General features: G+C 40.2%; 1 protein-coding gene across 1 annotated transcript in view; it reads left to right on the top strand.

The window, feature by feature from the left end:
- Positions 1-3066, top strand: part of TPCN2 (two pore segment channel 2) — a 30900-nt gene extending 27834 nt beyond the window's left edge. Inside the window, exon 25 of the mRNA XM_068398445.1 lies at positions 473-3066. Within this exon, the coding sequence (XP_068254546.1) occupies positions 473-551 (79 nt within the window). The 3' untranslated portion in view covers positions 552-3066. The remainder of the gene's footprint in view (positions 1-472) is intronic.
- Positions 3067-23776: the final 20710 nt, after the last annotated feature.

Below are 23776 nucleotides of genomic sequence, written 5' to 3'. Positions count from 1 at the left end.
GGGGGGATGGGATGACTGTGCTGAGAGGGAGAAGAAAAGGGAAGATGAGGAAAACTATGCACGTTCTTGGCTTATTATGAAATTGTGGGTGTTGAGTTGATACTTGATGATCGTGCACTAGTGGAACTTCTGGTGCATATTGGATATTCAATAGTAGCATTGGGAACATGTTCTTGTTTGGGAGTTTTTTCAGGAAAACAAATCTTCTGACCTTCAGTTGGATTGTACTATGTGCAGGAAATTGCTTCCCTGCTTCTTATGGGAAAACAGCTGCTGGTTTCCATGACACATCTGTAAAGGATGGATCACTTGCAAGTAGATTCATCTTTAGGGAGCATCAACTTCTTGTAACTTTAATTCCTTGTTTCATTCTTGAAACAAGCACACGTTACATCTCAGTATGTGCAATGCAAAAACAAATGCTGAGAAGTTCCTGTTGCTGCCCCTAACAACTCATGCTTTTTCTTTGTAGAGATGTTTTGGAAGAACCTACAGAGGAAGAGTTGATGGAAAAACTGCACCAGCATCCACACCTGCAGTTATGTAGGTGACTGGTGGGAAGGACTGATTTATTTAGACCTCTGTTTTCTTGAGGTTGTCAGCTGAAAGAAACTGAGTGGATTTTCTGTGAGGTGCTCTTAGGAAAGAGGCTTGTAGGACGGTATGTGAGGGGTTGCTTGGCAATTCTCTGCAGAAAGAGGTTTTTTTTTATTTTTGGTTCATATCTTTTTTTGAAAAAGATTTGAATCCTGCTAGTTTGACTTGATTTTAAGTTGCAATTTTAGAGGAATATTGCAGCTGTTATTTTTATAAACTTGGTATCAGAATGTTTTATTTTCTTTTTTAAGAAGGGAAAGTGTGTTTAAAATAGTGCACTTTAAAACTTGAACTTCATAACCACTAAGCCTGCTACTTTTTTCAGCACAAGAAAATGGAACTGCCTCTTCTGGAAGGGGAGTGTGGCAAGGGCCATGCCCTATGATTCATGAATGGATTAGGCAGGACCAGAACAACATCCTTAATCTTTTTGTAGTGAGAGTTGAAACACTATTTTTATTGATATGTGACACCAGCATATCTTACCAAATTTTCAGGAGTTAATCACTTCAGAACACAATCAATTTCAGCTTAGTAACAGGGAGTGCCTTCTTTGCACATCCTCTTCTTTGTTTTGATCTAGAGTTCATGCTGGTTGCATCATGCAGGTAACTGAGAGCAGTTATAACTTTGAATGGAGCAATTGCACTCGTGGTTTTCAATGTGGTAAAATTGAGCTCTCCTTTAGAGTAAATATTCTCATGTTGCTTTTTAGTGAACCTCTTCCTTTTACTTTCTTCCAAGTCCTGTTCTACACTGTATCATATTCCATGAATAAGCTGAGGGGAATGAACTTTGGCTGGAATGTAGCACCATGATTACTGCTAGTCTCCAACTTCAAGGGGGGAAGAAAAAAAGGTTGAATGGGATAATCAAAGTGCTTGGCAGTTCAAATTTTCATTCTGTGGGAACTGAAACTGTTCAACCAGTATTGCAAGATCACATTCTTTTATGGCTTAATGACCACATGCTGTGTACCACTAACTTTCACCTGGGTGATACTTTTTGGGTAAATTGACTTTGTCAACAAATCTAAAGTGGAGAATTAACGGTAAGCCATGTCCATGTCCTTTTCATTATCCCTTAGTATTCCTCTGAAAAAGGTGCTTTGTTTGAATCTTTGTCACATAACTAGTAAATCACTATGAAGAACAGAATCAATCCCAACTACTGTTTTTATATGTAAAAATGAAGATACCCTTTGGGGTGCTGCCTTGTCATTGAGATGCTTGTCACTGAAATAGACGTTATTGTGATCACCTCTGCATGGACAAAGGCTTGGGGGAGGTAATTGGCCACAAAACACTGCTACTATTTATAAGTTATTTGATCCTTTTTTAGATAACAAAACATTTTTGAAAAGTGCCAAGCAGTCATCTTGTATACTTTCCTTCTCTTTTTTTCATCATTTGTCTTTTCTTTCTTTCCCGCCTAAGGAAGGAAAATATCTGGAATGAGGGTGCATTTGAGCTCAAAAGCATTTCTGCGTTGTTGTCTCACTGTTTAGAAGTTGCGTAGTGATTCTTGTCTATTTCTTTATCTTTTGCTTATATTCTCCTTGTGCTGTGGAACAAAATATGTGTTGTAGCTCGCATATGTGTAGAACAAATCTGAACTGAGCTCTGAGCCACTCCAGCAATCTTTCTTTACTTTTGTAATCTTACCTCTTAAGCCATACTCTTGTTTCTGTTCAGTCTCTTGTCTCTGTTCCAGAACAATCCACCCAGTAACTCACTCACACTGGTTTCACTGGCATTACCATGCTTATTTTCAGTCATGCACTTAGAACACACATCATAGCAAGTAGATAACGGCATCAGCACGCAACTTTTCTGGATTTGGGTCTGTTTGTTTCAGTATGGTTTTATGTCAGGATGGTTTCTGCTCCTTCTGGCATGGTCTAACCACTGCTACCTATTTATTGAAACTTGTTAACAGAGGTTAAATACTCTATTTTACCTTTTTAATGAAAAATATTTATTTTCTGTTTTCCACTTTTCTGAATACTTGGAGAAGTAGCTTTGGCTTGCCAAAAAGGAAATGGCCAGTTCTTATCTGCCTGCAAGTTTAATTTTTTCTTTCTCTTAGGGCTGTTTGAGTGGCGTTTTTTTTGGTTTTGCCATTACTTTCCATTACAGTCTACCAAAGCAACACAAATTGGTGTGGGATATCATAAACATCACAAATGTCTCCATTGTGCAGTCTTTGCATCTGGACAAACGTGAAGGTGGCTTTCTGCATGGAACACTCTTAGTCTTGTTCTTGTTTCACACTTGTGTAATTGACTGAAAGTGTAACTGTAATTTGATACAAAATTATGATACTTAATTTCTCTTGTACTGGAAGATGTAAATGACTGCAAGTCTTATGCAATAATTGTATAAATCATGAAAATGAATGTATGTAACTGGGTAAAATTTGAGGTTTGCATTATTAAAGTTCCTTCTCCTTCTTAAAATATGAAAATAATTGGGGTGTTGAAATGGTGGTTTGTTTTTCCCTTCCCCCTTGCTACTGATTTCTGTTGTGCTCAGCATCTATGCTCCCATTATCTTTACTAGTTGAAGGCTGGGCCCATGGAAGAGGTTACATGCAGATGGGACATAAATGCCTGGTTTCAAAATGCAGGACCTAAAGTATGCTGCTCTGTTACTCTCCAGTTCTAGAGGCGCATAACATCATCTGTGGGTACTTGATAGGCTTAATTTTTAAGGTGAAACTTCATTGGAATTGAGCACTGAGGGTGTTGAGCAGCTTCATTTCCATTTGCATTTCAGGCTTTGCGTCTGCCAACTAATTATTCCTTCATCTCTTTTTCCTGAAAAGATCCGTGCAATAAGCATTCTCATAGCATTTCGCCCGGGGCCAATTTTGCACATAATGTAGCACAGTCCATGACATTCTTTTGAAACAGGTTCATGTTTAGAAGATGTTTTTTTAAGAACAGAACAAAATCAATTCTGGGTCAAGGTAAAGGCTTAAGTTTTCTGGCATCTCTGACTATGGCTGTTGCAGATGTTTAGGTGAAGCATGTGAAAGCCAAAGCAAATAGAAGGTCATCTTGTGTTATTAAATCAGGCTCAGATTTTTCTAGCTTCTGAAGGAGGGCTTTAATCACCAGACTGGCTAATTTGAGATTCCTCAGATTTGTTTTTTCCTTTCTGATTTGCTGCGAATTTGTATTACTTAAAGATTTAGGAGTGGAGGGAGAAGAGGGAGGCAATTCAAGTGTTCTTGATTCTTTCAGTAGAAATACAGTGATAAACCTCACAAGCACACTTAAATATGAAGAAACTTAAAAAGCTTCTACCGGTCAGAGCTGCAAATAGGGCAGCCAGAATAACTTAACGGCATAGAAATTACAGAGAAAGAAAGAAATACTCTCTTGGGTGTCAAGGGTTTATGTGAATAAAGTGCTTGAGGTGTGCTTTCCTGGCCGGTCTTTGTTGTGGTGATATTGTACGTGTCTTGACACGCTTTAGGGAACGGTGCTTTTTCATCCCTCCAATACTTTTTTAATGTGCACAAAAGCATGGGGATATACAAAGCTATAAGAAAAAATGGGGCCTATAGGAAACTGACGCAGGGTATAAATTAGTTATCTCTGAAATGTGCCGTAAAGGTCTCTCTTATCTCGTTAGATGGTTTATCTTTTCACCTGCAACTATATTGCGAGCAGTACGTAGCATTACCATGGCTTCTGCTGTTGTTTAACATCGCTTTAATCAGATGAAGTCATTTCAGTACTCCATCTGTCTTGGCTTTTTATTGAAAATAAAATAAAAATAGGTGTCTGCCTGCTTTTTTATGTAGGTGTTGATGATTTTTTTTCTTTCACTAGATTTTTGTCTAATGAAAAGACGATTCAACTGATGGGAGTTTTCCACAAATCAAATGGTTTTGACTTAATCTGCAGTCTTTATAAGCATTCAGAGCCATTTGTTATGTGAACTCTGGGTAGAAATAATTTGTAGAGGAGGGGTGGGAGGGATAAGACTTGGTTTCTGTTCCCACTCTAAGCACTTCACTATATAGGACACTGTTTCAAAATGACCTTGATAAACTGGAGGAAATTGCCAAAATTATCCAAGTAAAACAGGAGCTATATATGGACTATTACAGTTTAGAAGCACAATATTTGGAAGAACTTAATAGGGAGTAAGAAGACAGATATTACAGAGCTTTTAGTGTACTACAAATTGAATGAACTAACAGCATCTGAAAGAGATCAAAAGCAAACTGCTGTGCTGTAATTTGTAGTAGTACTTTGCTTTAGGCCCCAGCATTCCTGTTTTGGGCCATGCATTTTAAAACAAACAGGTGAGGGAAGGCATTTGTTATAGGACAGTAACAGAAGTCTTAAGAAATTTGGAAGGTGTGATTTGGGAAGAACTTTGAAGGAAATAACTTGTTCAGGCAAACAGGACAGGCAAATATTTTTTTTAAACAATATTCAAATATGTAAATGGTTGAGAGGAGCAAACTGTTTCTGTTGTGTAATCTTTGTGTGCTGATTATAGAACAAGTTGTATTTTGGATTTCAGCAAAAAGAGTTGCTAGAGTGAGGGGTGCTTCCTAACTCTGAGTACTGTACTGTGGGAGGTCGCAGGCTCCCCTTCACTTGAGTGCTCTTTTAGGAAGGGTTTGACAGTCACCTGCTACAGCTTTATCTGGATGTTTGTGAACCTGCCCCTGCTTGCTGATGCCTCTGCGGGTCCCTGAGATCCTGTCCCGCCTACCTCTCTGTGGTTTCACTGGAGAGAATTCCCATGGCTGTAACAAACCTAGCTTTTGTTGTTACAGCATGTGCTGTTGGTTCTAGCTAATGGCTTACAAATGTTTACAGTGTGCAAGTATTTTACAAGTAGGGATAGCAAAACAAATGTGCTCCTTCAGCTTCCCACTGTAAACAGCAAGATGAGATTTAGTTGTACGTGCTCTGTTGCTAATACTCAATAACCATCCTCTGGTCTGTGCACTATCTCCCTGTAGTTCTCCATGCAGTTCTCTCTGCTGGTTTCCCTTTAATCTCATTGGTACATCCCTTACCTTTTTGGGCAAGACGAGGAACATGCTGCCCTACTCCCAGTTTGTGTTTACTCACTGGCAAGCTGAGCAGAGCAGGTAACTTGATCTTTCCCTTGGTGAGAGAACACTTAATTTGGGCACTCTGCTCTACTCGCTACCAGTTGTCACAAAATGTTTGACACTTAACACCTTTGATACTTTAGCTCTTCTATCAAAATTAGTTTGGTGAATGAATTTAAAAGTTATTACCAGAGGACTGGTGCTGTGTAATTCCTAGAAGCAGATAGAAAATCTTACAAAAGGTAATGCTGTATTGTTGAGAAATATGTTAATTGAAATTGGTCTGATGTTTCACTGGATCCAAGGCAGTTTAAGATCTGAGGCCTTTCACTGAGAACTGAGCACTTAGACTCTGATGGAGAGAAAAGGAGATGGTCCAGAGACTTAAGCATGCTCAGCATCATCAGTCAGTTTGTAGAAGAGCGGGCTAATGTGTTTCAGAACTGGGAACTGGGCTTTCCTGCATCCTCCAGGGATACCATCATTTTTTTTTAAAGTTATAATAGATCACGGAGTATCTAAATGAAGAAGTTAAGGTCATGGGAAATCTGTTGCTAATTCAGGAATAAACACCAGATTGTCAGACTTCCTTACTCATAAACTTCATTTTTCATTCTGTACTTAAATCTTTTTCTATGTTTGTAGAGCTACTATTTTCCCAGCATAAAATGAGGGAAAATGTTCAGGAAAAATCTTCAAGGCTGAGATGGCATTCTTCAAATACTAAGTACATGGTGATGTGTACAGCAAACTATTGGAGGAGCCGCCTGTCATTATCTCCCATGAAGAATATGAGAAGAACTTCAAGACTGTGTATAAAATGGAGTCACAAGGCATAATAAGTATGTGTTTTTCTTAAAAGCGTCTTAGTTAACTAAAATTGCAATTCTGGAGGAAAAGCTGTGGTATACAGTTACCTCCATCATATATGCACTTGTTTGCCAAAGGCAGCAAAATGATGTTTTGTCATAAATTGCCCATGTTACCCACTGTAAGGAAAACCTCAAATGTCTTCTTGAACTTAAAATTCCAGCAGTTACGTAGTTTATTTGCGTTGATTTTCATATCTAGTCCTATACTTAGAATTTTTCCACAATAATTGTATAAACAGTTTACTGATGCTGATTTCATTTTTTAACTTTGAACTCTAAGTTGAAGACAATTGCAGCTTGTCTTTTTCTTTAACGCTACAAGTTCATTATAACAGTCTCGATCATCTTTTTTCCATTAAGCTAGTTAAGCAGGTGTTGTCTTTGTTCTGTACACATACTTTCATGGCCCCCATCATTGCATTATTTGAGTGCCTCCCAAGTACTTTCCTGAAAACATCCTGCTGGGATAGGAAAATATTACTATCCTTATTTTGTAGATGATCAGCTGAGATATTTGGTGATCTGCCCACAGCTGAGCTTGAAATCCGTGGGAGAGTTAAGAAAAAAAGCTGCAGTGCCTGCTCACTGCCTTTGCTAACAGACAATACTGCCTTCTTTTTTTTGCAACAGCTGTGAACTTCAGTTGTATGTTTATAAGATGAAGTTGACAATTCCACATCAAGTGGTTTATAATTTTGCTACTGCCTATTCTTGTATGCAACTTTTTTGTTTGCTTTGTTTTAAAAGTGCAGAAAAATCCTGGAACCTCTAAACTTCTAACTCTACTTATTTCCCACCTTGTCAAAAAGGGAGGGAGGACTATTAGTGATTTGCCCTCTGACTTACAATTCTTTAGTAGGGATGATCTGAGGCTGCCACATATGCTGGAAGTTTAGTAAATGTAAGCAGACTGCTAGATTCCAGTAATTAAGGTACTACTGTAGCTGTACAAAAATACAGGATGACCATCCTAAACAGCAGTTATTTGACAGCTCCAATTTTCATTTCTGTCAGACCTGAATCTCACTTCAAGAATGCTTGAGTTTTTCTTTAGCCTCATCTTTCTTTGTACTGCTTGTGTTTTGCTCTTTGAAGTGAGTGAATGGTCTGACTTCTCAGAGCTGGTGCGTGCTTGCAACATCACATTGAATTTGGAAAACATACAGGCCAATTGCCCTGTATGATTTTGCTGACAAAGGATCATCAGCACTTGAGAGAATGGAAAATCATGTCAAAATAGAGAATGGAGTGCATTTTTAAGACCAGATTCTATTGTATAGCAGGTGTGTGTCTGTGTAATGTGAAATGCAATCTCTAATACAACCTGAGGTTGCCAGGCTGGATGCAGAAATTACTGAGTCAAATTGTAAGGATTATGTTACACAGGCTGTCACATCAGGTAAGCACAAAAATCAAAATCCCTTGTGGTCTTAAAGTTAGGGTTATTGTATAGGATTCTAGCTAAAACCAGACTGGGTCCTGTTAGCTTCCAGAAAAGAATTACTGTTTTGTGTGTGATACAAAACTGTAACACTATAGCATTGAACTGGGTAGGGGTAGTGTAACAATGACCTTGTACAACGAGCATCCTACTGAGATGAGCAGGAAAGCCAGTCTAGCCTGTATGATTTTTTTATGTTAGGTCTCCTTCTTGCATTTAGGAATGAATTGGTTCTATGCATAATGTGCTGAGCTGTTGCCAGTGCTCTTTTTTATTAAGTAATGATCTTAGAAAGTAAAACTTAAGTCTTTAATGTGTCTTCCCTTATCTGTTTAATACCAGTGAGAATAATCTTGTATTTCACCAAAACTACCAGTGTTTAGTTTCTAGCATCCTGGATAATTGGTGGTTTCTCTAAAAAGACTTGAACAATTGCTTGGTATAGGAAAAATAGCTCTTAAGTTCTCTGTAAAATCAAAGGTAAAGGTGTTAAACCCAGACAATAAAACTTAGATCAAAGTAGCCAGCAGAAGGGGCCATAAGAGAAGATTGTCCTTTAAGCTTTACCTTGTTGTGTAAGGTGTTACCTCTCTTTCTTTACTCAGATTTCATGAAGAAAGCAAAGCTGTTCTTCCCTGGTGTAATTCAATCAGAGCCCTCAGCTAGATCAGCAGGAAAAGCACCTGCCTTTCTTGCTTTAGATTTGGTTGATAGACCCCAGTTTGTGATAGGAGTTGGTTAATCCATAACCCAAGCATGTGGCCACAGCAACACCTGCCATGCAGGTGAGCTTTTAGTCTTGTTAATATACAAATATAGGATAGATTTTTGTATTAACATTGCACACATACACACCCAATAGTGATCGTCATAAGTAGGAGAATTTAATAAAATGAGATCATAAATGTCTAATATACTTTTTGTTGGGCAATAAAATTGCCCACATGTTGTAATTGAGGTCTGAAGTTAACTTGCTTGCTGGGGCCTCTCTAGGGTAGATTACATACACTAATAGAGCACACGAAAAAATGTTTTTCATGCTCTGTTTTTCCTCCTGTTTTGTCCCCTAGCCTTTCCTCCTTAACTTGGTCTTGGGTTGGTGCCCACTGTAATATCTACTGCCATCAAACTCGGCACTTTAAAATTAGGCACACGTTTGAAACATCTGTGTGATTGGGACCCTCCACAGTGACTATTAAGCTTTTGCCTCTGACATTTTCCAAAGTCCTTGGTTCTTTTCTAGCCTCCTGAGTGACCCTGGTATAGTCCTCCGGAGATCTGTAAAGCAGGCTCATGTACTTCCTAATTGTGCAGATATTGGAAAGTGAAGCGTGGGCTGAAGGTTCGGGTTCAGGCTTAAATTTTCTAAAACTCACCTACATTGTATATGTGGCCACAGTGAAATTTAGATCTGGAGCACCTTATATTCTGTTCTGCCCCAAAATTTCATGCGTGTGATTTCTGATTTGCACAGAGAGAGGTGTTACCTGGCTTTTCATCAGACACTCATAAACAGGTGTTTGGGGAGGACCACATCTAATTTACTGAATGAGGAAGGGTTGAATTAAATCCTATATAGGTAAGATGGTGATTCAGATAAAAAGGGTTGTGACCCATCACACAGATGTGTGTGGTAAGAAGGGTAAGAAGCCCACTGAGAGGGGAGGCAATTTCATTATGTAAGGAGGAATTTTACAAGATTTGTGCCAACTACGTTACCTTACAGCTATATTTTCTGTGGCCACCAGCGTGTTAGTGTGCTAACAGACTTACCAGAAAACAGAACTAATGTTTTACAGAACATTGTACTGTATCATTTTACACAAAACTCTTGATGGAATATTTGCAAGGATCTAGCTCTGCTATTTCATTGCTACAGTTGCTTTCTCCCCCAGCAAATTTACACTGGCTTTGCCCTTACGTGAGACTATCAAGGGGTGTTGTGGTGCCCCATGGCCGTCCTTGACACTGCTTTTCCATGGCCTTTGGTGATGGCTCCACTGTTACATTATACGATTGAGGTAAATACCTTCCCATGCTTTCATGACTGTTGTATCATTAGATCTGATTGTCTGTGTTGTACCTTGTGATGGTGTTCAGGCTCAAGTAAGATATGTGTAAAATGCTGCCATTTGAATTTGGCAGTACCTTACTGCAGAGGTGGGCTTACCAGTGGGGTTAATGGGACTCAGGCCCTCTGACTAACACAGTCTGTCTGCTCTGCCATATATGCTTCAAGTCATTTGACAGAGTTATGGTCACAGCACTGCAGTCTTTCTAACTGTACTGTATCATCTCAGCTGGTTTAATGGTGGCTTAGAAATGAATACTCCTGTGGAAGACTGTTGTGGGTCAGACATAATGCTCTAAAAATACTTTTGGAATAAGTTTTAAAAAGCTGAGTTATGTGATCTATCACAGAAAGCACTGAGGGGACACCAAGTCTGCTCTGTAAGTTCCTTGGGGCAGAAATCTTCTCTCTTGCAGTCAAAATAGATAAAGGAAAGAAGACAAGGAAAGAACACTTCCCAGAGAAGGAACTGAGACAAAATGACTTTGAACAAAAGAATTTCTCTCAGGAGTGGGGACTGAACCCAAATCCTACATTTGCCACTTCGTTACCTCTAATAGACCATTCTCCGCAGTAAGTTTGACCTAAAGTTGTAACTTTGGTCCTTGGCAAACATGTCTTAATTTGCTGCTATGATGGTGGATTTCTTTCCAGCAGTTTTCCCACCTTTTCCTGTAAAGGTCCTCACATTATCAAGGCTGGTTGTCTCATCACAGATACCATGCTTTTTGTGATCTGTTGACACTGCTCAAGAAGGAAATAGTTTGTGCAGGGCTCATCTCCAGAGCTTTCCAGTCACAGACTGGTTCTTCATGGGAGCAGTAAGCAGGGTGATCAGGAGTTTTCCTTTCAGGTGCTGTGATCTCACTTTGAGACACCAGCTTGCAGAGGTTGGTAGGCTTTGGTAGCAGGACACTGGTGTGGGTGCATCTGGATGCTGGAAAGCTTAGGCACAAGTGCAGCCACGTAGAGGGACAGCCTTGCCTGTTTCCCCTGCCCAGGGGAGAGGCAGGAGCCCAGGGCGGTCTTTCCCCTGGAAGCAGCAGCACTGAAGGTGTCCATCACGTCCAGTGAGGTGGAGAGGAGAGGCCAGCTGTGGGCAGGAGAACAGGGAGGTGGGAGAGTGTAAATTTTTTTACATACTATTTTTCTTCTTTTTTTTTTTTTTCTTCTTGGGCATGACAGGGTTTTTGAAGTTCTCTACTTGTGATTGTAGCCAGCAGAGGGAGTTCAAGACCCCGTTATAGACTCCGACCATGCAGGTTGGGCTGTGTGATCAGCACTTCTGGATGCACTTAATGGAACATTCTCAGCATAGTTAAGTGCTGGGGCCTGAATCAAGGGGTTGGAATACAATCGTGTTTTGTTTTTTATGGCAAAACATGAGAAGGTATGTTTTGAGGCAGTGAATTATCAGTAATACACATCTGTTTGTACCAAAATGTTAGTATCTGGGACACTTCTGCATTGTGCTTGGAGTATGAAAATATAAGAGTAAGAAAGTAAAACTTCTTACAAACTGCCCAATCCAGTTTCATTGTCCCATCTGAATTAAATATAGTTAAATACCATTAGCTGCTAATGAGTCTCAAAATGATCTCTGATCTTTGAGAACCCCAGAGAGCAGCAGTAGACAAAACATTTTGAAAATAAGCTCTAAATTTTAACACAATGACCAAGTTTTCTTGTAGACTGTTCTTGGGAACAAAGTTAATTCTTCCTTTCTTTAGGTTTTTAGTGTATGTTCTAGGACCTGTACGTTCTGGTGGCAGGGGCATCCCGCTACATCTTATGTGCCAAAACAGGAATAATAATGAAATATGTGAAAATAAATCAAGCACTTTTGGGCCTCCTTTAAACCTGTAATTGTGGTTCCTTTGTGACAGTAAGGTCTCAACTGAGCATTCATCTGTTGAGCAGTCAGGGTCTTTTATACCATCTCAAGCTGATAACTGAAAATGTAAAACATATTTTAAAGTAAATCATTGTGTAAAGTGGTCTTGCAAATGTTAAATTATACTAATTTGAGCAGATGCACATGTTGCTGCCCTAGCAATCTGGACAAATTCTTCAGAACTGAGCAGCTTGTTCTTGTGTGCAAATACATATTGACAAAAATGTCTTTGCTAGTTTCTTGAATTTCTTCAAATCGGCATTCTACAAATGTATATTTTTACTGCAAGGAAAGCTGAAGTGTTTAAATGTTTGAAGACTTAATTATAGGCGGGGTGAATCTCAAGATATAAGTAACAGCATTTCCCTTTTTCATTTAAACCTGATGGGCTACCACTTGTGTTTATATACCATTGCAAACTTAATTTAGATGTAGTAAGGACTAAAACAAGTTGGCTTTGTAAAGAGAGCAAAGAAAGGAACTGAACAGTCCCTGAGTGAAAACAGTGAGGGGAATCAGCGTGTCTGGCATTGACACAATACTGCGAAATCAATGCTTTGATCAACCATAAAGCATAACAGCTGTGTGAAAGGTTTGCTGTGGCTAGCTGGCGTTATCTCTTGTATAAAGGAAAGTACATTGTAAACCAGTAAAAATTAACTGCCAGAGCACAATGATGGTTTTGTGACTGGGAATTCAGATAAAGTTTTCTTCTGTTGGCAGAATGATAAAAAGAACTGGGGCTATTTGCATACAGGTGAAGAGAGGCGGCGATGTCCCATGTTCCACAGAGGCCAAGGCACCACAGGTATGCAAAGTACTTCAGCCCTAAGTGCTGCCTTTAATTGAACTTGAATCTTTTTTTTTTTACCTGGTTAGTTACCAAGTGGGAGGAAACGGACTTAGGAAACGGGCAATACCAGGAAAAGTCATGAGGTGGCAGCAGAGCATTTACTGCTTACCATGGCATCCCACAAAATAAAGGAGAAAGGTAGTTCTGCGTGATTTTGATATTGGAAACTGAAAATGAGATCTCGGAATGGTAACTACGGTGAGAGAGAGCTCTGTGTTTGAGACAGGAAATTTCTCTCCAAAAGTGTGTTTGCATGTGTGTATGTACCTGTATATATATATATATATATATATTTGTGTATGAACATATGTGTACATGTACACATAAAAACTATATCTCTGTGTGTTATCTGCCGGCTTTAGCTCTGTGACAGAGTAGCGAGGAGCTTTAATGTGATTACTACAACTAACAGCTCCCAAATTAGATCCTATATCCCTGACAGTTCAAGCTTGTTCTGAAGATATACAGCTTGGCGCCGGTGTGAATAAAGCCATGAAACAGTTCTAAATTACTTTCCTGCTGGAAGGAATCAAGTGGGTCTGTGAATGTGGCCAGCAATATCCACTTTCACCAAAACTGATAATTTTTATTAGTCGTGTCTGGCTCTTGTAACAAAAGTATGAGAAGCAGGACAGTTAGTATTATCCTTTTAGGAAGGAGTTGACCTCTCCATTGAGTCTTTTTGGATACTGTGGATGGTGCTTGAAGGACTTTGAAAACACTGTCCTTTTTTGGGAACTAAGAAGGTAAGTGTATTTTGGGTGTGTTCATTTCAGTGAAGAGATAGAGAATTTGATTTTATTTGTTTTGTATTTTCCTTTAACATCAGCCTGTCCTGGTTTGGCCTAAAGCAGGCCGATTTTCCTTTCAGTGATTTTTACTTTCAGCTAAGTCTCCTCTAAGTAACTGCACTTTCTGAAACCAGCTGCATGTTTTTGCAGACAGTGTCTGCTTCCAGGACTGATAACGCTCGATGTTTGTAGTTATCGCTGAGGCACCGGTAGGGATGTTGTGCAGTAAGGCTCTTGCTGTACTTAGTCTTAGAGAAATCAAGGTCACTGCTGAATTCCTCAGTGCTTACGAGTGAAGAGCCAAAGGGGGGTCGCAGCTGCAGGGGGGAGCGGACGGGGCAGGTGACCAAAAATTGACCAACAAGGGTATTCCATCCCATACACGTCATTCTCAGTATAAAGCGGGGGGGATCACGAGGGTCTCGCTCTCTTTCTGCTATGGCCGGTGTCCAGGGAGGACTCCGTCTGTTTTCCTGCTGCCCCCGATCCCAATCCGTGCATCCCTGAATCCAGCTCTCGACCGTTGCTAGGCCCAGCCTGGGCCTTCCTGGAGCCTGCCCTGCAGTGCCGGTGGTGACGTGGCTGACTTCAGGGGAGCTCAATCTTGGTTTTGTATATATATTTGATTATTTCAATTATTATTATTATACTCTTTTCCGTTATTATAGTTTATTAAAACTGTTTTAACTTTCCAACCTGGAAGTCTCTCTCCCTTTTCCCTTTCCCTTTCCCTTTGGGGGAAGGTGGGGGGGGGAATAACAGAGAGCATCTGCCACAGGTTTAATAGCCGGCCCAGCTTTAAACCGTGACACAGCCCCAGAGAGGGCTGATGCTGTACACATCATGATGTCATTCATGGCCTTAAGGAGGACACACACTGTAGCATGCTTACATACAAACATGCATGTTTTCTTTTCATCATACACGTTATGAATTTACAACTTTGCTAGCTGTTGCAAAGTTGTTTGTGAGTTGCTGCTATTGTAAGTAAATATCTTACCTTCTAACTGCACATTGTGCTGTCACCACTGTGGAAATGCTATCAATCTAATACTTTAAGGGCAGTATCGCTGCGAATGTGGAAACTCAATGATTGAAAGGAATTTGACATCTTTCATTTGCTGCTTTGCCTGGGAATAAGAAAGTTTAAAAATGGGCAACTGCAGAGAAGTATTTCACCATCAGGTTTTAATTTCTGCTGTGTTTGGGAGGTCCCACTAACAATTCATGCTGGAAGCAATCCTCCAAGAAGCATAGGTTGAACTGGAATACTGTGCTACAGAGACGTGTTTTATTTTGAAGATAAGCATGTAAGTAGTTTGGGGGCAAATGCCCGTGCTTGGGGAACTTGAAGGATAAGAGACTGCCCCCATGGACTTCAGGCAGGCTGGCTTGAGAATTGCATGCCCCTGCAATAGGGAGGGACTTCTGGTTCATAGCTCCTACTGAGCACTGAGGTGAATGTGAGCTACCAAATCCTTACGCTCTGGACTCAAAATCTTGCCTTGGTAATGCTGAGTTTTTCTCAACTACCCTGATTTCTGTTTGGTTCAGGACGCAGCTGGATTTGGGAGTCCCTGCTGAAGCCAAGGCCCACAACCCATAGAAACAAGGTATGGCCTCTGAAGAAGAGCTGCCCTGTTTCCAAGCTCTCACTGAGCCCAGAATTCAGTGCTTGCTCCTGCATCTCCAAAAGTTATTATCTTGTACCAGTAAGAGGCAGCATTTCCTGGATCCCAGTTCCCTAGGAGCCTTAAATCCTTGTTCACTGGTGGCATATGGCCTCTGCAAGGAATAAGGGCTTTTGGCTCCTGCAGAGCTTAATAAAGCCTGTTTTTACACCATGTTTTGAGTACTGTTGGGAACTCTTTGAAGAAAGACATCTCTAAAATTATATTAATATTTTGGTTGTATGTATTAGTGCTGGAGATAGTTATTAGAAGTTAACACGTCAGTTGTCAAAGGCATCAGATGTCCCCTGCCCCGAAAAGCTTACAAAAGTAGGCAAGAAGCAATATGTGAAATGAAACCTGTTCAGTTGTAGGAAAGTCTGATTATTGTTTTCTTTAGTTTTACTTACCCATTCCAAGCAAGAAGACATGGCATAGAGGTCAACTCTGGAAAACCCAAAGCAGGAAACAAATTCCACAAGTTCGGTCCTCACCAAGTGCACCTGGACTTGATCCTTTGTGATGAAACCCTACCTCTGTGTGTTTGCGCCTCTGTGTTTGGGAAGCTGAGAGGGCAGAGCATCAGAGCAAGTGCAGATGTTTCAGGTGATCTCAACTGTCATGGTAACACAGAGAGAAGGGACAGTCTTGGAGGCATCAGCACTGATTTGTTAAGTCAAAATGAGCACATATCTCTTAGTAATGATGTAATGTGCTTTCTGTGAGAAATGTAAGCTACCACATCACTGAGGGAGCAATTAGGAGGTAGATGTTACAGCCAAGGGAGATGCCTGGTGGAAGGCACAAAACAGGGAATGGGGAAAGATGGTGATGATGGTATGATGGCAGTGAGACTTCGTTCTATGTGTTTGGACCAGATGTCATGATGTTATTACATTAGATGATCTTGTTCGTTGTATCTGCAGTGAATTAACTATAGTGAATCCAGTTCATCCCTGCCATTTTCTCTTATTAGCTTAAGTAATTCCCTTGCTAATTGTTGCATCCACACAGCTCTGTGTTTATTTGTATTTGCCTATACGGGGGGAAAATGTCCCCTTGTGCAGTGTTTCATTATTTGCTTTCATGCTTTGTGTTAACTTTTGCAGAACTCATGCAGAACATTAAGGTGTAGACTGGAAATGACAGAATTATATTACTGAAGGTCAAGTGTACAAACTCTTCTGATACCTCTCTTTGCCGCTAATGTGCGTACTAGGAATGCAGTCATCAGTGAGAATGTGACGGTAGAAACAACACTGAGCTTTTTATCTGTAGAGAATTTATTTGAAGCTACTTTGGGATTATGTCAGCCTGCAGTGATTAAGAGAACTGGGGGTAGAAAATGAAGGTGACTAATAGGAGTCCTGTCAATATTTTTGTTTGCAGTACATGTAGCAGAATTTTCTTATTTTCTTTTGGACAAAGACACTGGTTGAGGAAAGAGGCTGATACTGGAAAAACTTATAAGGCTGCTTATAAGAAGTCCATTATAACTGTTTAGTACTGATATTTCATGTCCTTTTCAAGACTGTGTGCTGCTTCTGTCTCTTTCAGGAGTCTGCTCTCTAAATCTGAGCTTTGTAACCCTTAGTTAATTAAGAGTTTTTTGTAACAAATTGCCTCTGACTTTCATTTTCTTCCCATTCAGGGTTTTGTCAACCTGCTTGCAGAAAAAACACAGTGCCTATTGTCCTGTGTGTATTTTACATCCTGACAATGGAAAAAACTTTCTTTTCCCCACAAGTTTGCAATGACATTCTCATCTTCCCTAGGGGTTACTTCAAGAGGATAACCACCATTTCCTCCCAGTTAAGCTTCCCTATGTCAAACATATTTGATTGTTTCCAGTGGGTGGAAAAGGGCAGTTTGCAGGCTGATAATTGCATGTGTACCTCTGCAGGCTGTTGTGAAGGATGCTATCTTAGGGCACATCTCTGGGAGACATAAAAACATCATGTTGACAAAATAGCATGGGGATCTGTAAGATAAGTACTGCCTGGAGTCCCTACAGCCTCGGTGACTGCAACCAGAGGTTAGATCTGCTAGTAACGCTAGCAGAAATTCCTGAAGGTTCCCTTGGATCTGCCTTGGCTTCAGCAAAAGTGCATCCAAACCTCACGTGTTTAAAAGGGTGATTTTCAGGCTCAGTGACTTGCCTGTTTTAATGGAAGTTCGTTTTGGCTAGAAAGCTTCAGACTGTGTAATTAGGAAAGACTGTACACAAATTCTTGAGCAAACAAAGAGGAAAGAAGGTACTGTAATTTTGAAGAAGGGCAACCTAAGTCATCAAAGCATTCCTGTATTTTTGGAGCTCTTTGAGATAAAATGCAGTTACTCTGAAATGACATCTCTGTGTAGACAGGAAAACGATGTATGTGTGACCATATAAGCACTAGTAGCATCTGGCAGTTTGAGGTGCCTTGGTGTTCAAGTATGTGTACTGCCCTCGTGGTGGAAGTGATTTCCCAGGAAAATCGCAATTTAAAAATTGTGGAGTAATTCGCTTGAATCTACACTGAGTACAAGCTATAATGTTGGCAGGTAGTGGTACAGTTACCTCTGCACGTGGTAAATAGCTGTTGATAATCCATGTGGTTGCATTAATACCATGAATTCGGCCATAATATTTATTTTTTATTATTTATCTGAAATTTATTTTAGATAAATTCTGATCTTAGATGCCCAAAGAAGCATCTGTGCTTCTTTTTCTTTAATATTTTAGAATCATAGAATTGGTAAGGTTGGAAAAGACCTAAAAGATCATCAAGTCCAACCATCGACCCAATGCCACCATGCCCACTAAACCATGTCCTGAAGCGCCACATCTAGACGTTTTTTAAACACCTCCAGGGATGGTGACTCCACCACTGCCCTGGGTGGCCTGTTCCAGTGCTTGACAACCCTTTCCATAAAGAAATTGTTCCTCATCTCCAATCTAAACCTCCCCTGGCACAACTTGAGGCCGTTTCCTCTCATCCTGTCACTTGTTACCTGGGAGAAGAGACCGACCCCCACCCCACTACACCTTCCTTTCAGGCAGTTGTAGAGAGCGAGAAGGTCTCCCCTCAGCGTCCTTTTCTCCAGGCTAAACACCCCCAGGTCCCTCAGCCGCTCCTCATCACACTTGTGCTCCAGACCCTTCACCAGCTCCGTTGCCCTTCTCTGGACTTGCTCCAGCACCTCAAGGTCTTTCTTGTAGTGAGGGGCCCAAAACTGCACCCAGGATTCGAGGTGTGGCCTCACCAGTGCCAAGCACAGGGGGATGATCCCTGCCCTAGTCCTGCTGGCCACACTAGTGCTGATACAAGGTGACCATCATCACCTCCTGTCGCCCCGAGGAGGAAGAAAATGGCTCCTGCCCATCCCCGGGGGAGTTTGGCATTGCAGCACCCGCTTGAATGTTCTTGTTTAAGTCCTGACTCATGACACTCATTCAGTGGTAAGCCGGTAGCCCAATTACAAATCAGGGTTTGATGCCTCTTTTCCAGTGTACTGCAGACCTTTGGAATTTCATGTGGTCTTAAATAAAAGGAAATTAACAATTATGTATTATTCATAAAATAACGTTTCCATCATTTTGTCTATTTCCTCTCCCTCAATTCACCAGCAGAGGCCTGAAGGATTTATCACCTACTTAGTTTAGCTTAAATTCATGGATAAACTACTCAAACTCCCCTCCTGAAAGAACTGTTCCTGCCAGATTTTAACCATAGATCTAAAACACTCTGAATGCATGATGTGTGCTGCATACCCTACTGAGCTAGGAGGTACATCCTCTCCATGTCTGAGTAATGTTTGCAGCAAAAACTTCACATGGCCCTTTTCAAGCAGGATGGCATTCTGAAACATTATTGTTTTATTTCTGAGCTGCCAAGTGGATGCTGTTCTGGAATGTGCAGTTTTAAGCTTTTTAGATCTGCCTGGTAGTTCCTGGTCTGTGTGAGGGAGATGTTTAGATAACGTGGCTGTAATGGTCCATCTTGATCTGAAACTGATGTCTCTCTATGGCAGCCTTGGCTGAGTGCTCAGTGCATGCTCAGGGAAGTTCTGCCCCTCTCCTTGTTGCATGCCCTACTGAGTTGGGTTAAAACCAGAACTTTGTATTCTGAGAACGTAGCCAAAGGTGGAAACTTGAGCTTCATGGGAAAGAAAAGAGATCCTTTTGGCATCTCAGAATGGGTTAGTCCTTGAAATAACCCAATACGTTTTTCCCAGCTAGAAGGCTGGGATTCTGAGTTCCTGCTTTCTTAAGAGTGGTAGAAGAAATTGATCTACTACTCTGCAGAATTTGTGGTTAAGTAGCTTTTGAGCCGTTCTGCGTAAGAGGGAATTATTTCTTGATTCTAAATCCACTGAAGAGTCTGAGAGATTTCCACTGGTTTCAGTGGCCTTTGGTCAGACATGTGATGTATTATGAAAATAGCAGAGAATGTCACTGTGGTTTTTCTGACCCTAAAAGCAGATTGGCAACATACCTATAGCCTAGCTTTTCAGATTTTCCAAGTGCTTTGCCACTAAGAAAATGAAGGAAATTGTTGCTATAAAATTATCAGTAAAAAATATTTAGATGCTGAACGTATTCAGAAATGATACATATTCAGAAATGATTTTCAGGGTGTCTTCCCGAGTCTTCTGAAATTCTTCTATATCCAAATATGGTCTCTCATAGGACAATTTTTACAAATTGAACATTTTCCTAGTTGTATCCAGAGAAAGGAGTGATTCTGAACAGATATGAACTACTCCTAAGTACCCTGAAAAGATAAATGAGCAAGACTTAAATAAAAACAAATTTGCTACCATGACTTAATATTTTAGAGAGGCCTAGAATGAAAGTGTGATTACAATTCATGGTATAAAATTTATTTGGAATAAATGCTTTTCAAAAGAATTAATAATTTAGGTTCTATAGTGTTTGGCATGTTTATGTGCTTTCTGGGGTTCCTTTTGCAAAGATGGATAAATATGATTGATGTCATTCTGGAGAGCACTTACCTAGGGCAAAGGCAGTTTCTTTTTGTCCTCAGCTTCTTGTGGTAGTGACTAGAGGCTGGGTAAGACCGGGGCTGTGTTGTATTAGTACACAGGACAGTAAATAAACCCCGTCCTAAAGAAACTGTAATCTAAAAAGGCAGCATGAGGAAAGGGACAAACAGAGAAGTAATGATATAATAAAACAATAGTAATTTCAGTGGTGTGTTTTTCTTTTGAGATAAGGTGTCTTCTGAGGCAAACCAAGTGGATTGGTGAAGGAAAAGAGACGGCTGAACCTGCACAGGAGGTAAACTATGATGGAATGAAGCTGGGGTGAAGAAACTGAGAAAGCCAGGGAGAAAGGTGACTCTAAACTGGGTGGCAATGCTGAATCAGAGCCTTCGAATGATCGCTGACTGGGGATCACTTTTCTGTGTTTTGAGAAGGGTAGGGTGTTTCTACATGTATATTTATGTGTATGTACGCACACGTGTGCTCAATAGCAGACATCTGTCCACATGCACTTTAATAGTGGTTTCTCAGGAAGCGTATCTGTATGGATATTTAGCAACATTCTTACCTTTGTACTAGATTTTGACTCTTGTACTGGGAAAGGCGTGAAAGACAGAATAATCAAGAAACATACTTTTTTGAACCTGGCTTCCTATAGTACACAGTGCCTCCTTAGTGCTCCCTGTGTTGTGGCGCAAGGTGAGATACTGCCCCGATGGTAGCAACGGCAAAACTCCAGCGTGGTTGGTGGTGGAATATCTCGTGGTTTGAGGGGAAGTCCTGACTTGGCGTAAGGCAGTGGAATATTTTATGGCAATGGTTTCGACACAAAGATCATGAAGCCAGCTCAGTTTTTCTGTATGCCGTGGAGTTCAGCAACAACTTTGGTTTCTGAGATCCCCAAATCCTTTTTAAAGCTGTATGTGTTTAGTGTCTCTCTTCAAAGACACATTATTTTTTGGACAAGGTTCATCATTCAGAAATAAATTTGGAGTGTAAGGGTTCTTGTTTTCGGTATCTCAAAAGTGTTACAGTCTAACCTCAAAATTTTGGTTAATCTTCTCCTCATTCATTGATGGGCAAAAGGAACAGGTAAGTTGGGAACTTTCTTGAGTTTCAAAAACCAAAGCACACAAGCGCCTGTTCTCTTTGCACTATTCACCTCTGCTGAAGTGCTCAGAAAAAAGTGAGAGCATGAAATGCTAGATTTTTTTTTTTCCTGCAGGTTGGAGGTGGGTTTGGAGTTATTTCTTTCATTTAGCCAGGAAAGTTGATTCTTGTTAATAATGCTACCTCTAATGTTTCATTGTAATCTTATTTTAAGGAAATGTTTGAGCATTAAGCGTTTTTCCCACAGCAGTGAAACAATGTACCTTTCCCTGCCAGAGATCACATTCACATATACCCTCCTCATTCCTGTAGCTGGAAGGTGAAGTTTGGAATTTTTCCAGTAGCTCAGCTGCCAATTTACCATCATTGATCGTTATCAGGAGTCATTTGACTGAGGTGTCTGATGTACAGCAAAGCGTGCTCTTGGCTGTGTGTGATACATTATCTGTTTCAGGTCTTGGGGTCCTGCTTGTACTGATTTATGGAAGGCTGCACGTCATAACTGATTGTAGTTTGCTGAGAGATAGTTCCTATGATATAATTAAGTTGTAGTGCACTGATTAGTTGGGGTGTGTGTGATGAGGGGGGAAGAGTGTGCTGGCACCTGTGCTATAAACAGAATACCTAATCCAATGCCTTGGCACTCAGTGGAAGTTCAGCTGTTGAATTCAATGAAAGGAGGCACATGCCCAGTGTTCTTTTGACTTAATATTCAGCTCCGTGTCCCCAAAAAGTTACATTATCTGTTGAGAAAGGTATTATGAGATTGTGTGAGTTACCTGCATTTAGTATAACCCTCAGACAGTTAAGTAGAAAGGCAGGGGTGGCGGGGGGAGAAATAAAGAAAACAAAGTCCGTCAGAAACTCTTAATTCAGTTTAAAAGAAATCAGATTTTTGTCATGTGAAGGTACCTCATAGTATTTAGTACCTTAGAGTTTACCAGTAAGTGACAGTGCAAGAACTTGTCATGTCGTGATAATATACAAGATGCTGTAAATACGCTGGACACTGATTTGAGTGAGCTTCTAAAACCAAAGTTTCATCACTGAGATTTTTTTTTTCTTTTTCCTGTGACAACTAAGCACAGACTCAGCATCACACTTTGCATCGATGCCTTGTTTTGGCAGTCTAGCTAGTAAGTTAAGATATAAAACCAGAAGGAATTTAAAAAATTCAATTGATCTTAGTATTTTATGATCCTTCTACTTTGATTTAGTGATGCTTGTTTCATTTTGAGTTTTTCGGTTCTGCATTGTTAGGATTACATATGCCACATGAGAATTTGTTTAAAGATCATTTTTATTGGAAGTAAAATAAAACCTGGAAATCTTTCTGTTATTCTAAGGCTTTATAACAGCTTGTTTGTACAAAGTCTAAATTTGGAGCCAGATTTGACTTGTCCTTTAAAACAATAATAGCCTCAGAACACTGCTAATAAACGCTGGAGGATTTGTCAGTGCTCAAACAAGTTTGAAGGTATTTGAATTGTTTGCCAGAGGTAGGCTTTACACTGATGGGGTTTGGGCTAGAATGTATGGGTCTGCACTGTGCTTTCCTAAATAGCTGATCATTTAGCATTAGGTGCGTAACAGCTATCCTTATTGTTCATAGCTGTCCATACTTTTAACATTTTCATAATCTATTAATCATTTGTTAACCCTTTATAAACCATTTATAAATGTACCCTGGATAAAAAAGTGTGACCATTCAGTTTTTCCCTCAAGTTTAATATTAAAGGCAAGTCCAAGGTCAAGATGGGCACAGGGAGGCTTTAGGGAGCTGGTGTAGCTTATATTTTGGCCAGTCAGCTGAGGAACCACGTGGAACTAAAATTAGTAAAGTGTGTGCAGTGAGGAAAGTTCACACAGTGTAATACGCTGTGGGCAGTATTAGCGTTGATTTACCCAATCTGTTAATGGTGTGGTCTGTCTAGACCTTTGGAACATTCCTTAGCTCCTTATTGAATGTAAGAGGAATCATTTCTGAAATTAGCATATAAATTGTCCAGAGTCAGCAGCCCTTTAAAACGGTGTTCTACCCTTGTGTCATGGCACAATAACAGTTTAAAAAAAAAAAAAGTCCCAATCAGGCATGTTCTCCTGAAGAAGCTCTCAACTTTAGATTGCACGCTGAAAAAGTGCATAAACCTGAGAAAATTCATTAAGTTTAAAATGGGGAAATGGTCAGGATTTGATTTGGGTAAGTTGTATTTATTTAGTCATGTTAATAAGAGGAAGTGTATTATGATAAGGAAACATCTGGCAGTTCTGTTCATGTAAAGGTTTACGTATATGTACTTAAAACTGGAGGCTTTTCTGACTTTGACATTAATTTTTTTTCTTGGTCTTCCACGTAACTTGTATGCAAGCCACGCTGTCTGGTGCATTCATCCCAGGGCT

Source organism: Nyctibius grandis, chromosome 4, assembly GCF_013368605.1.
Source record: "Nyctibius grandis isolate bNycGra1 chromosome 4, bNycGra1.pri, whole genome shotgun sequence".
NCBI classification, from domain to species: Eukaryota; Metazoa; Chordata; class Aves; order Nyctibiiformes; family Nyctibiidae; genus Nyctibius; species Nyctibius grandis.
This window is presented reverse-complemented; position numbering and strand designations above follow the sequence as displayed.